The sequence below is a fragment of the Rhinichthys klamathensis genome, unplaced genomic scaffold (genome assembly GCF_029890125.1).
Source record: "Rhinichthys klamathensis goyatoka isolate OS25496 unplaced genomic scaffold, OSU_Roscu_1.1 h1tg000147l_1, whole genome shotgun sequence".
Lineage (NCBI taxonomy): Eukaryota > Metazoa > Chordata > Actinopteri > Cypriniformes > Leuciscidae > Rhinichthys > Rhinichthys klamathensis.
The window spans coordinates 1,795,196-1,810,741 of record NW_026606682.1 but is presented as its reverse complement, the minus strand read 5'-3'; the positions used below and the strand labels follow the sequence as shown (position 1 = coordinate 1,810,741).

General features: G+C 36.1%; 2 protein-coding genes across 3 annotated transcripts; one reads left to right on the top strand and one right to left on the bottom strand.

The window, feature by feature from the left end:
* Positions 1 to 4,062: 4,062 nt before the first annotated feature.
* On the bottom strand, positions 4,063 to 12,281 carry ccnt1 (cyclin T1). Of its 2 annotated transcripts, XM_056257947.1 has the most exons (9): positions 12,082 to 12,281; positions 10,877 to 10,958; positions 10,642 to 10,770; positions 8,935 to 8,995; positions 8,114 to 8,176; positions 7,954 to 7,999; positions 7,407 to 7,570; positions 6,995 to 7,065; positions 4,063 to 6,255 (listed from the first exon to the last, which is right to left on the bottom strand). In XM_056257947.1, exons 1-9 carry the CDS (start codon positions 12,249 to 12,251, stop codon positions 4,990 to 4,992), a joined length of 2,052 nt encoding a protein of 683 aa, XP_056113922.1. In that variant the 5' UTR covers positions 12,252 to 12,281; the 3' UTR covers positions 4,063 to 4,989. The 2 variants fall into 2 exon arrangements, with proteins under 2 accessions (XP_056113922.1, XP_056113921.1); XM_056257946.1 differs by having other exon boundaries at positions 7,954 to 8,176.
* Positions 12,282 to 13,033: 752 nt separating this feature from the next.
* Positions 13,034 to 14,383, top strand: tmem18 (transmembrane protein 18). Its single transcript, XM_056257968.1, has 5 exons — positions 13,034 to 13,191; positions 13,361 to 13,478; positions 13,925 to 13,979; positions 14,067 to 14,160; positions 14,275 to 14,383. The coding sequence occupies exons 1-5, from the start codon at positions 13,099 to 13,101 to the stop codon at positions 14,371 to 14,373; spliced, it is 459 nt and encodes a 152-aa protein (XP_056113943.1). The 5' UTR covers positions 13,034 to 13,098; the 3' UTR covers positions 14,374 to 14,383.
* The last annotated feature ends 1,163 nt before the right edge of the window (positions 14,384 to 15,546 follow it).

The window sequence follows — 15,546 nt, the reverse complement described above, 5'->3', positions numbered from 1 at the left end:
CTCCCATAACTTAAGACCACACCCACAGTTTCACAGTGTGTAGGCTTTAACCTTTAACCTTATTATTTGTTCTCAGGTTAGGTAAAGTAATTCAAGTCTGGCCGAAATTATGAGCATTACAAATGCTTACAATTTAGAAGACTGAAGACACAGAAGATTTAGAAGACACAGAAGACTGTGGTTTGCTTTTGCTCAAGTCTTAAACAATAAAAATCAAAGCCTCGATGGGCAGTTTTTGTAATCAATTAAATTTCTTTTAATTGGTTACTTTTCTTTTTATAATAAACTAAAGTGTCTAGGCAAATAAAAATTCACTATTAAAGTATAATAATCACACTTTCAATCAAAGGTGTAGTCATCTCCGGGCTTCTTTGAGTGTCTTGTCCTCAGCTCTAAGCTTCTAGGTGTCGGGGATGCTGATACGACACACAGACAAATGTGCAATATCTCCTAGTGATGCTGTGCGATGAGAGTTATCAGATTACAATACTATTAAATTTTACTTGCACTAATTGATTAAACTAATTTATGAATTATGCTGATCAGTCACGCATGTGCACTTAAAGGTTCCACTTTGAACCTAAAGTAATTTATTATAAAAAATATAAAGGGAAACCAAAAACCAAAATATAGATTTGAAGGACTTGTAAGAAAACATCAATAACATCTACTTACCATAGATTTAATATATATATATATATATATATATATATATATATTAGGGCTGTCAAATGATTAATCACGATTAATCACATCCAAAATAAAAGTTTGTGTTTACATAATATATGTGGGTGCACTGTGTATAATTATTTTGTATATATATAAATACACACACATGCATGTATATTTAAGAAAAAAAATATTATTTATATATAAAATATTTATATTTATATATAATATAAATTATATATAAATCTATATACAGTATATACATGAAAATATTTCTTAAATATATACAAGCATGTGTGTGTATTTATATATATAAAATAATTATAAACAGTGCACCCACATATATTATGTAAACAAAAACTTTTATTTTGGATGTGATTAATCACGATTAATAATTTGACAGCCCTAATATATATATATATATAAATATATATATATATATATGTATATATATATATATATATATATATTAAAATATATAAGCACTGCAAATAACCACTGAACAACCTTTTTGTTTTAGAATGTAAAATACTTTATTTGACATATTGAGGCTTATTTTTTTTAAGAGTCACATTGAGATTACAAGCTCTTTTCCAAGCTGAGCTTCTTTTAATGAGGAACGAAGCTGGAGAATGCTTACATGTGATATCAGTGGAGCACTGCATGTGGCTGGAAATCTGACGCTTTTAAAGGCTTTCTTTCTTAATTGGGTCAGTGGCCATAAGCATCTTACGGTTTTTTTATCTGAATTTTTTTTTTTTTACATATCCTTACAAATGCAATAGAATGAGTTTTGGTAAGATAAGCTTGCAAGTGTTCATTTTGAGATGTGTATGAGAAACAATGCTAAATGCAAATGAAGGGGAAATTGTGTCAAACCTGCTGTAGGCGGCTGGTACAGTATCAGAGTCATGCGAGATCAAGGAGGGCTGACTCCAAGAACAATAGAGTCTGTTCAGGTCTGGGCACTCATGCACTGTGAAGTCCGCAAGAATCATCTACATTCTGTGAATACTAATGCACAGAGGTTAACGGGTGCAATTTAGCACTATATATTTCAGTGAAATACTTGGATCACATGTTTTTGCATTGCACTAAAAAGGATGGGGAAAATGCACTTAATTGACAAAAATAACTACAATATGCAACAACAAAAAAGTCTTAGTGGTACATTATAATATAAATGTAAAATGTTTCTTTTGATCTTGGGGTGAAATATATCATCTGAATTATGCCACTAATTCAAATAATGTTCAATAAGGCGTCAATAAAACAATAAGTTACACATTACGGCTAGACAACAATGCCTGGAATGGAAAGTTAATCAGGATTACAACAGCTCTTGTGACTTCTTGGTTAACCCAGATTTTCAGCTTTTCAGAATGGTTTGAGATTTTCAAAATTGTGTCCTAAATAGCCACATTTAACATTCCTGGTTTATCTCTTTATTCCAGCACTGAATTCAAAGGCAAACCATAAAGGTGTTGTTGACATCAGGTGGAAGCAAAACTGGTCAAGTTGTCGTATAAAAATCGGAAAAGTGAATTTACGGCAAGAAGCTTGAGTAGAACGTCCGTCACATTATAACAATTTACACTGCAATCGGTAAGAAAAACACCCACAAGTATGTTTCTCATAAAACATTATTGTACATCAACCACATTTATAAAAAGGAACCGAGTTCACAAAAATGCAAACCTTAACTTCTGACAAGAAACACCCCCAACAATTCAATTCAAAACCTGAGAGTTCATGTGGTACCACTAAAACACAGAAAACAGTATATACATTTGATAAAACGCTATATTCTTGAAAATGGAGGTACATAGAAAATACAGTGGTGACATGAATTGCATTAGACCCACAAAACGCCTTCTCTTTAGTCTTACTGAAGCAGACTAGACACCAGCAAACACAAAACTAAAACATGTTAAACCTTCAAATTCTACTTAGAAACGATAAAACAGGGACAGGACATGAGGAGTGCATCATATAAGGAATATATGCCAAAACTGTGACAGATCTTTTATAGCTTATAGTGTTACATTTAATTTCACAATATTCATGAAATGTTCCTCATCATCAACAGGCACAGTCAGGAAAAGGGTCAAAGTATGGAGGAATCCCTGCTAACATCTTAAGAAAAGAACGCAACATTTATTAAAGTAAAATTTACTCTGACAGTAGAAACTCAATTTCATGCTTCCATTTTTTTTGTGTGTAAATTGATCAATGAAAGTCATGCCATTTAATCAGAGGAGGAAAGTTACAGAGACTGATCCATATAGTAATCTGCATTATTGTGCTATTAACTGGATACAAAAACATGATCAAGCAAGATATGAATATGGGGACAATATTGTTAAAGGTACAAAACGATTGGCTCAAAACATTTAAATCCCTATCAGTTTTAATGTGCACTGTATCATTCATGCAAGATTTCATGAATCAGGATTGGATGGTTTATCACTCGAAAACACCAAAATGACCTTGATACGGTTATAATGCAGCTTTCACGCTGTGTCGTAATTACCGTAGTCTCGACATGACAACACGTGACGTTCTATTCAGAGCTGTTCACGTCCTCGGACTGGGAATTATGCATGTCTATGGCAAAAGTATTAATGCCTAAAGGTGGTACAGCAGTCACGTGGTACAAGTAAGAGCTCTCAGAAAATTCCCATCTAGGCTGTAATTTTGAGCTGAAATCTCGTAATTACGGTAATTACAACATGGCGTAAAAGCACCTTAATGTTAAACAAAAATGGAGGTAATGCAACAAATAAACATGAGCGGTCAGCATGCTCGCCATTCAATCTATAAGTGCTGATTTGAGTGTTTAAACTGAGACAGATATAAATAGACCATAAAATGGACGCCATATTCAAAGAGATAGTTCATCCAAAAATGAAGAGGTTTTGAAAAAAAAAAAAAAACAGTGGACCCTATTGACTTTATACAGACAAAATATCTTCTTTTGGGTTCTACAGAAGAAAATCGTAGTTTTGGCTGAGTAAATGATGATAGAAAACTATCTCTTTAATATGATGTGAAAAGGGGTATGATGGACAAAAGTACCACCAGTTCAATATGACTCATTCATAGATGCAGACAGAATGAATTTCAGCAATTTGTTAGTTAACCAATATTTGCATGGCCCGCTATCATTGTTTCAACCAAAGAAGCATAAAAAAAAAACATTAGTTCAACTGAAAATTGGTCGAAAGATATATGTTTTTATCAGATTGTACTTTTGTCCATCACAGATTCATATTCACTCATTCACTGGAAGTCAGTTACATCATAGTATGACAAATAGCCTGTATCTAACACCGTTTGGGTTTGTGTTATTAACAAACAGAAGTAAAAGATGAAACAAGTACAAGCTGGACATACTGTTGTGTATAGTGTATTATAAATGAGCATGATATTCTACAACCATTTAAAACAATGACTGCATCTGCCTCTGAATTGTAGGTTTACCAGACATACTTTCCCAAATTAGGCATATCCTTGTTTTTTTGGGGAAAAAAACTTGTAAAAATAATTTGTCAATTTTCAGTCATTTACAGAATACAAAGCTGAAAGTTACAAACAAAAAAAAGACCACAAATACTTACCAAACAAAATCAAAATGTTACTTCAGTTACTACTCGTATATTAGAAACATACATTGTGATGCAAATATTGGGGATTCGTATGTTCATTCTCAAAACATACATGACGTATCGATCAAGTAAATACAGACTGGGAAGCAGGTTACAACAGTATAAAAATAAAATCCAGATATCACCTGATGCATTCAAGCAACGACTGCTAATAACTATGGTTTTAAAAGGCTAATAATAAATACCATAATCAATAAAAAAGACACATATATTGTTAGCAAGACTTAAATCCATACATAAACCAAAAACATTTTCCTTTTTGCATTCAAGGTTACACTTTTTAAAGAGGACAATGGGTCCCTCTCATTCTGTAATACATACCCTTAATTCCATTATGTTTTTCTGTTAGCGCCGATATAAAACTGAGTGACATCAAAAATAGTATGTACAATCTTTTTTTCAATAAATAACATTTTTTGCCTTTTTTTTGCAATATTTTGTTCTATTTTAACATTATTGCCACAGATGGGTGTTGTGAACACACTCGCTCGCACACAACCGCACAAAAACGATACAGGTACATTTTCTGCCTTACATTACTCTGCTGTCAAACTCAACATCACAGAAAGTTAGGAACCCCGGACTCCCAAAGACGACTGATCTGATCAGTGTATGTGGACGGACGAATGGTGGGGAGGGGGGATGAAAGGGTTTATTTGGGCAAGGGTGGCAGAGGTGGAGGTGGTTCTGAGGGTAAAGGTGGCGGCTGGGTTCCTCCGCGAGCGCTACTGCTATACCGGTACTCTCCGTACTGAGAGCGATAGTCAAATATCTGAGGTTGCGCCGGCTGCACCCCTTGCGCGCTGAGCAGCGAGTTCAACATGTCAAATGTGTCCTGATACTCGTTGGACTGGCCGCCCGTATTGTGGCCATTCGTGTCGGCTTTGTCCGCCTTGGAGTGCGAATAGTTTCCCTGATGGTGCGAGAGGCTCAGGATGTCAGACCCGTGCCCCATCGCGTGGGAGGGCACTCCGGAAAGCGTCGGCAACTGAAAAGAGTTTCTGGACGATTTGCTGACTTTCGAGGGGTGGGTGCCGGTGGAAGGATCTGGCAAGTGGGTCCTTTTTCGAGACGACGATGACGAAGAGCTTGTTCGCACATTGTCACCAGGGACCTTTTTGCTACTTCCTGAGGTGCTGGCAGAACTTGAGTGTTTTTGTGCTGAGGATGAGGAAGACGATGCAGATAAAGAGCCGGTGGTGGAAGAGGAGGAGTGGTGGTGGTGATGGTGATGATGGTGGTGGTGGTTGGACCGATCTCTGTGCTTCTCGCGACTTTTCCCGTCTTCTCCGGACCCACTTCGCCTTTCTGGAACCCGAATCCGCACTTTAATGTCCTGCTCGGATCCACGACTGCTGCTACTGCTGCTGTGCCCCCCGCTGCTGTGCCCCCCGCCGTCTGATTGGCCCCGCACGGGGAAGCGCGTCTTTATGGAACTGCGTTCTCGCTCATCCAGTGGGATCTTCAGGACGATAGGTGAGGGGTTGCTCAGGTCTGAGGAACTAGAGCTGGGCTGCTGGTGGTGATGGTGCTTCTCTTTCCTCTGCTGGTTCATGAGGGCCTGTGCGGCAGTGGCGTATCCCTGTTTCACACTTGCCTCCATGTTCTCCAACTTCCGCTTCTGCGCCGCCAGTTCATCCGCGTGCTTGGCCCGATACTCACTCAGAGAGACCTTAGCAGGCGCGTGGAGTTCGTTAGCAGTGGGCTGCTCCTTGCCGGAAGGCTGCCAGTGTTGGGATGAGGCTGCAGCGCTGGGATCATCTGCTGAGGAGTCCATGGAAGAACCGGAGGGAGGAGCGGAGAGGCTCATCAGTCCCGCCAACGTGGTGTCAGAAGATGCCATGGAGATCATGTTCATAATGGCTTCTGACTGATCACCATCTTGCACCTTTGATTTCTTGGCAGTTTGACCTGCAGCCTAAAGCACAAGTAAAAAGAAAAGAAAAAAGATTATGAGGATGCAATTTGGATGGTCAGAACACAGTACCATTCAAACGTTTGGGGTTAGTAAGATTTTTTTTTTTTTTTTTTTAGAAATTAATACTTTCATTCTGCAAGGATGCATTAAATCGATCAGTGAATTTGACATTTACATAAATTAACATTACAAAAGATTTCTATTTCAAATAAATGCTGTTTTTTTTAACTTTCTATTCATTAAAGAATCTTGGAAAAACAAATGTGGTCACCAAATCATGTGACGCTGAAAACTAGAGTAATGGTGCTGAAAATACACCTTTGCATCACAGGAAAAGATTACATTTTAAAATATATATTAACAGAAAAACAATTTTAAAATGTAATATTTTTACTGTATGTTTGATCAAATAAATGCTGCCTTGGTGAGCATAGGAGACATTAACATTAAAAAACTTAATGAAAACCCCAAAAATTCTGAATGGCAGTGTGTAAAAAAACAGCCACTTGGTTACTATAGATATTTAATATTTCAACAGTATTTTAAGTGCCCAAAGTACAGTAGTCAACATTTGAAGTGGATCAAAGTTGTCCTAAGACAAGAACGGGTATTGTTCAAAATCAATGTATAACTTTGATGAAAGGTTTTGATCCACTTCAAATGTTGACTACTGTACTTTGTAGGCACACATTATTTGCTGTTATCCAGATATAATTAAAATGGAGGCAAACTGACTTACTTTCCAGTTTCTTATGCGTTTTAAGCGGCTGGGCGTCTTCTCCAAGATCTGCAGGAACTCATGAGTGAGCTCTGTGAAATCATTATCAAAAATCTTTAGGGCAAAAATCACACATTATTTGAGAAATTCTTTAAATGGCTATATAGTTTCTTGTCCCGGCTAAACCCCCAAAATTTTGTCCAATGTTACACTGAAGTTCTTCCAATGGTTACTTCCTAAAAATCTTAGTAAAACTGTCTTTAAATGTAAACTGAACTAAATAAACCACAATGCATTAATTAATGAAACACTGAACAGAGAAGTAAATCACATACTTTCCAGATCTTTAGAATTAAACTTTCTCTCTATTAAAAAGACAACCATTTCAAAAGAAAATCACTTGAAAAGACACAGAACAGCAACATTTACATACCATCCAACAGCTCAAGGGTCACTGTGGGGTCAACATACTCCCACCAGTGTTTGCCGTCTGTGGAAACCGGAATCTCCCAGTTGGACCATTTACAGGCCAAATGAATACAAACACAAGCTACAATGGGCGGACTGTACTGTAGGCAGAATGTAGTCAAGTGGAGACTGCAGCAATGAGATCACCCAGAGATACCAAAAACACAGGAGAAGAAACAAATATTTGTTAGAAACCATTTATTGCTATTGTTGAACTACAGTAATACATACATAAACTACCAATCAAAAGTTTGGGGTCAGTAAGAATTTTTTTTAAAGAATTAATTAATACATTTGTAATCAAGTGCCATGTATATAATGTTACAAATTATTTGTATTTCAAATAAATAAATCAAATAAAAACTCAAGTTGACATTATTTCCAGATTCATTCATCATACTTGGATTAAAGATTGATGTAACTGTAACCTCACATAGTTCTGGTAGTGTACACAGAGAAAACTTCTACACAAGTAAGGTATCTTCTACATAAGTAATGCTATCTGAACATACCTGTTTGTTGCCATGAAATATGAGGTTTGAGCCAAATCCTTACTCGCTGGAACAAAAGGAAAGCTCGTGATCAGATGTGAAATCTGTGAGCTTGGTGGGCTAGAAGTACTCATTACCGAGCAATACGAAGGACAGTTTACAGTGAGCAGCTGGTTCTCACCTCGCACAAGCTGTGTACACTTGACAACATGTGTATGAGGATGATCAATGGTGATCTCAAAAGCTGAAGGGAAGAGAGGAGATGAGAGAGAGACAGACTTTTAGTTTTTCATTTGTACTGCAGTGAAGTGCTTTTTTTGTGTCCCCCACACACAATATACATGATGAGTGAGTGAATCACAAACATGGGGCTTCCTGTGCTTGACTGGTGAGATATCTTTGAGCCAAGCTCCTTGCAAGTGGCCTGTGGGGCGATTTGGTTATAGTCAAAGTTTTCAAAACAAATTGCCATTATGGGCACAAGAACAAAATTGTCCAAAGCGGAGGACTGCAAAGCAGGACACAGACGACGGTTTACACCAGGGTTATCACGATAAACAAATGTCAGTAGTTGAAACCATTACCAGTGAAATTTCCTGATTTAATATGCTATAAAATGAATATGCTATTGCACAAATTCTTTTACTAAAAAAAATCCAGCATTCAAGAGGATTGAGGTTGGTACTGCAAAAAGATTGGTACACTTACAATGTTTTTTTTACTTAGTACCAGTACTTTTGACATCCCTACTGTCCTCAAGATTAAAATAGGATCAGCATACAAAATCGATAGCATCGTAAACCACACACAGGAAGGGTGCATTGCCAGACTGACATGGAAATAGAAATGAAAAAGGTGAGAGTAGTAATGACTCTTAATTAAGAGATTGTGATAGTCCTGTTGACTCCTGGAAATTAGCAGTGAATGAGAATAAATGTGGTTATTTGGTACATCTCTCTAGTATGGTGATTCACTGACCCATTCTTGCCCTTCCAAACTTACCCAGGGTCTGGAGTATAATGCTCTCAAGAATGACCAGGTCTTGGGCTTGTTGCAGGTATGTCTGAGATTGAGAGGACAGGCAGGTTACTCACATGTTCTCTTGGTCATGGACTACACGTTTACTCGCTCTCGTCAAATTAAGATGACCCTTTTTTTGCACCAAGCCAATCAGCACCTTATTATACAAGCTATGCCCCTTCAATTCATCAACATATGACAGTGAGAGGCATATGAATAATACTAACACAACAGATAAAGACTGAAGAAAGAAGATTATACATATCCAACCTAAGAGAAAAAAAAAATTGAGTTCATTTTGATTCAAAATGAAAATATAGAAATAAGAAAACTGTGGCTTGCACAACCTGTTCAAAAGAAAAGCAATGTTATGTCTGATGCTGTGGTTCTGCCATTAAATTTGACATTTGATACTAGGGCTGGGTATTATTAACACAAATTTCACGATTCGTTTCGATTCACAAGCTTGCAATTCGATATCGATAAAGTATATTACTATAATATTAAAAGTTACAATTTGTATAAGCTACTTAAATTTACATTACACAAAAGGAAGTTTTATAGTAATAGTGTTATAATAATAACTTTTTAATGACAATTGTTTTTACTCATTTTTTTTAAATATAAACATGTAAATGGTGACTGTCATAAAAACATAACGGATTCAAATATCCATTAACAAAACATAACGGATATTCAAATATCCTGTACATATTGAACAGGTTAAGTAAAAATACAATGAATATGCAATATAATGCATATATTTAGCAAAATGCTGCTCTCTGGAGTACATTTTTCTAGAAGACTAATGAATTAATAGACATTGAATGTTTTTTCTGAGGTAAATGTAACATTACATGACATATTGCTTACAAGCTGTTTTACTGACGTATTTCCGCTGTTGAAACACTGATTAAGCGATTACATGAGACATGAAGTGGATTTTGGTAAGCTGTACTGTATCTTACAGGCATACCTTCTGATGTTCATGCATGATTATTTGCTTTAACGTAATGTGGAAGAAATGGTCCGTTGAACTGAGCTGCACTGTAGCGATCTGTCACACTACATTCATGAGTGGCCAGCAAAACATATTTATTGTTTGAATTTCATAATTAAATTGACATAATTTGAAAGCTGAGACTCTGTTTCATATCAAAGCACAAAGCTTATTGTGATTTATTGGATGGGAGGCACGCTACAAAGTTTTGTTTATTCATCAACTGTTAAAAGATCGATTCTTGGGATTTAAGAAGAACATCAGTAAATCAAAACGAGAATCACTTATAATCGAGAAATCTATATTTTTAACCCAGCCCTATTTGATAAAAACGATCATTGATCTGATACGAGTTAAAAAGCTGGTAAAGAAATTTTGTCAAGCTAAATAGTTAGGGGGAAAAACAGTTAATCTTACAGGAAAGATGGCTAAAAAAAAAAAAAAAAAAAACAACCTGAAAATCCACCATTCATCAAGGACTCTGGAATTTTTTTTTATTTTTTTAAGTATTTCACTCAAAAAAGGGAAAATTCCATCATTTTCATCTTGGGTGAACGATTCCTTTAAAAAAAACGTTGCTGCAAAAGAACTTATTCGCTAATAAGTTACATTTAAACACAGAAAGTACATTGAACCAATGAATCACAGACAGTTAAAAGAAATCGGACATAAATTCTATCATTACTTACATCACTCCTGGTGTCTGGAGACGGGTCCTGAGGATTGAGACACGCATGGGTCACCTTAATCACATGCTCCAGCTTGCGAGGCTGTTCTTCCACCTTCGCAGCTAAAAAGAGAGCTGCAGGAGCAATCACCTGTGCAACACATGACATTAACAAAGAGGTTAGATTCCTGTCCAATCCAGCCAGCTGTTTCATATGAACGTTTAGCAAAAAGCTTGTCGAAGGATAAGGCACACACATTTCGGTGGAAGCGGGTGAAGGACTGGATCATGTAGAACCGATGCATATACACAATGGCAGTGTTAATTGTAAGTTGTGACCTGATCGTCCAAAGTTAAGGATGGCATTGACATTACAAGCATTTAAAGTCACCATGAAATCAAAATTAAAAATTATTATCTCATTATGGAACATGGCATTTATTGTAATTTATTTATCTGTGCACATTTTTTTGTAAATTAATGTACCCTACCCTTGTAATGTTTCATCAAAATAGCTTCCCCTCCCTTTTATAGCGACATCTCTTCTCTGATGATGTTTTTATTGGCCCGAAGGCGGGGCAACCTGTCAGTCACATGATATCACAGCAATACCAAACCACAACCATCCAATCAAGTACCAATCTACATTTTTTCTTGTTCGAGAAGCCGTTTGGACAGGACTACTGCAACTTCAGTTTAATGTCAAAACAGCCTTACTGTTCAAATCAACATTATGGTTCAAATCAACAAACTCAGTATTTCAACAGGGTCATAACCACCATAGATATTTAGAATGACACGTCCGCCCCAAAGTGGTATGGGCTTGTCATTCACATTCAATTCTTGTATTTTAATTAATTAGAGCAACTGTCATTAATATTTGACCATATTCAAATGTAGAGAGTGGAAGCATCCACTCCTGAAAATGGAAAAACCGAATTTAACTGCTCTCCATTAATTGAAGGCACATAATTAACCTAAAAAACAAATCGGGACAACTCATAATCTCTCCCCAATTACTAACTTATATGTCCTGTTACTGTATCAGACAGGGCAAATCTCTCCCCGACAGGATATGTTGAATTGCAATACTAACAGACGAATTTTGGAATGGCATAAACAACATATAAGTCTATAACTGGAGTGTAAACAAATGGTATAATTAAGAAAATAGTGGAAACCGGAGAGTGGGAAAAGCAATGACACCGGCTGCGCTATTGTTCAGTAGGAAAGACACCTCAAGCTAGGCCCCGAGGCCTAAACTAACCCCCAAAAAACACAAAACTGGGACATAAATCGTTTATTCCATTCGCCTTAATTCACACGTTTCACAATACAAAAGGCGTGTTTACTGGTAGACCTGTTTCAGGTCATTACAACGTTGAAACTCAACGCCACACAAGCCGCCCAAACCGGCGTCAGCAGATGCCGAGAACGACGCCTTACAAACTGAAAAAGATACACGTTGAGCCGCTGTCCCATGTCCTGCAGCAGGTTAGCAGCTTGCTGTCGGTACGAGAGCTCTTTGTCGGGATCAAGTCCCGCTCGGCGAGATGGGCTGTTTTCGATTTGTTCGCGCGTGAAGTACCATTTATTGTTATTTAGCGAAGGCGAAGGGAACGTAGCCGCCATTACTGAGAAGGACAATGTTTTAAAATCTCTCTGCGTCACAGGAAGCGCGTCATCACTGGCTGGAATGCGACAAACCTGAACCAAAAAAACAACAACAACAAAAAACACCGAAACCTGAACCAAACTTTATTTCTTCTATTCTAAATGCAGGCATAAATTATAATTAATCTATAATAGTAAATATCATATAAATAATATTATTATTAATAATAAAATAGTTTATGAACAGTTTAGTTGGTATTTGCAATGACCAATAAACAGTTGAACCATCCAGATGTAAGGATATGTTCGCCTAATATTATTAAAAACGTAATAAAAACTGAATCATAATCGGGATCATCATCATGCACACAGCATCAGTGAGAAGAACCACATGTCAGAACGATCTATAGTTCTCTTTGACATTAAATTGTAACATCTGCTGTTTTTTTTTATACATGTGATAATCATATACATTCTCACCGTTTGATATCTTATTTTATTGTTATATTTGTAAGAAGGTTTGCCATGTCGCCCAGCTGTCTGCAAAATAAAGGTTTGCAGAGAACTTTTATTTTGACATATCCGTTCTACATATCTTATTTTTGTTCATTTTAAATCGATGCGGGAATTTAAAGGCATTCTATTTTATTTCGATATAAAAATGTAGAAAACCGTATTTGAAAATAAATATTAAATATTTCATGTTCCTTTTTGGGAATAAACTGCTCTTAGCATCAACTACATGTTTAAGAAGCGTAATAGCGCCATCCATTGGTGAGCTTCGGGTATTTTCGCGAGAGAAAGAAAGTGACGAATGCGGAAGTGTTCATGTTGTGTGTGGTTTAGTTGCGTGTAGTCAAACAAAATGACCGAGTCCAAAGCTAAAAATATTAGCGCCATTCCAATCGATGGATTCAGCAATGTTCGGGTCACATCATTATGGAGCTTTCTACAGTCTGTAAGTTTACAGCAACATTTGATTCTCTTAGACATAAAGATAATCAAGAGTTTTTGTTTTGTCGCTATTTTTCAGTACATCCGAGGTCACGTGGTCCGAATTAAATAAAGAAAACGATTTATTACTAGAAGAACTAGTAATAGTAATCATCATGTAAACTTGTTTCCAGGTTGACTGGACTGAATCCTGGCTGATTTGTCTGCTGGCATTCCATGTCTTCTGTTTTGCTTTCACCATCCTATCCTGCAAATACTACCGCCTTCAGATCTGTCATTTTCTCTTGATGGGTGAGTTTCTGCAATAATTAAATTGTTAAAGGTAAGGGTAAATGTATACAATTATAGTGAAACAAAAAATTTAATTTCCGAAAATTACAAGACGACAAACAGCTCAGACTATATGCGTTTTGTGAATTTTGTGCGGTTAGATTGGGAAAGCACCCTTAACATAATTTGATTTATATTTATTTAATTATATTAAATTATATATGATTATATGTTTATCTCACCATATATATAAGTGCAGCATAAGTGCTGTCAAATCGACATGTGTTTATGTGCATACAGGCATAACACACACATACATATATATATATATATATATATATATATATATATATATATATATATATATATATATATATATATATATATATATATATATATATATATATATATAGGCACTTTAGATTGTGTTGTGATCAACAGATAACATAGTATTTAATGTTTTGCAGTCACAATGGTTTACAGTGCAGAATACCTGAATGAGTTGGCAGCGATGAATTGGAGGTAGGTAATTATACACCCACCACAACCCACCGACATAATGTTATGTATTTTGTTCTTATACTGAATGTGTCTGCATTTTGTTTTTAGGTCTTTTTCAAAGTTCCAATACTTTGATTCAAAAGGAATGTTCATATCACTAGTATACTCAGTCCCGCTCTTGCTCAACACAGTTATTATTGTGGTAATATTTTCCTTTAAGAATATTCTTCTTCATATACTACAATATGCATCTCATCTAATTATGTTTACAAAGTATGTTTAAGATTTTGATTTAAACTCAGTCTCTGTGTTTTAGGCTGTGTGGGTATGGAGGACCTTCTCAACCATGACAGAATTGAAGATTCTGCAGTTAAAGAGAAAAGCTGCCAGAGAGAACCACAAGAAAACGCAATAGAAGACATGAACAGGACATGCACCATTTCCTAATGTTATAATGTCCAGAGGTGGAGGGCACACATGGTGTTAGTATGAGGTGAAAACAAAAGTTGCGGTGAAGGTTCTTAAGTGTTTATTTCAGATTACTGATGGATGATTACTCCACATACTAGCAAACGTTCCATGGCACATGTTCTTATTATCCAATGAAAACCTATTGGACAAAGCCATCAACTGTATTATGCAACTGCTTTGTGTACATAACAATAGACCATCCCAGAGCTTGGTTTTGCTTATTTGTTTATTGTTTCTATAAAACTCCCTGTTATCGAGTGCTGAACATGTAAATTGTGTATTTATGGGAATAAACTGAATGTTTTTTTTTTTTATAGATATCATTGTGTTTGTTTTTGGATGTTACCACGACATCAGATGCACAAATCCAAAAGTCTGAGACCACATTGAAAATTCTCAAAATAAACAGTTTTAGAATTTATATTATGCATGTAAAAACATGAACACTTATATTATTAATGTCCATACTTTTACATTCAAATAACCTAGTTAACTTTCACTTAAACTATTACGCTAATTATATGATTTGCAATTTAAAAAAGTATTAAATTAGTAAATATGAAAAAAAAAATTATAATGGTCTCAGTGAAGTATCTTCCTTTAACCAGTAGAGGGGGCAGTACACCAATTCCCCAGGGCAAGTGTGGGTATCTGCAGGTTGGAGTAAAAGGTGGCACGAAAGATGGGCGGGTGCTAAAAGGTCTTTACAATTGGTCGCAAAAGCTGTAAAATCTGTTACATTTTTCAAATCCTGGATAAAGGATGTATCATTAATACCACATATATACTTAATGCTGACAGGTGGATCAGGGATGTCAGCATGAAACGGATGTTGCAATAGTCTTTTCTTCCATAATGTGATGTATATCCCAGTGATGTGGCTTCTTGTAGGACGGGACTTGATTTTGTCCATGGGGAATTGATTGGATGGTTGTTGATTGCTATTGGTCGATCTCAAATAAGTAAACACGTCATCAGAGAAGAGGAGATGTCACTGGAGGATGGAGGGGAAGTTATTTTGATTAAAGATTGGGGGCACATACATTTTAAAAAAGGGAACACTTTATTTTGATGGTCCCCTTTAGACAATCTGTTGACTACAAGTTGTAGGGTAGGG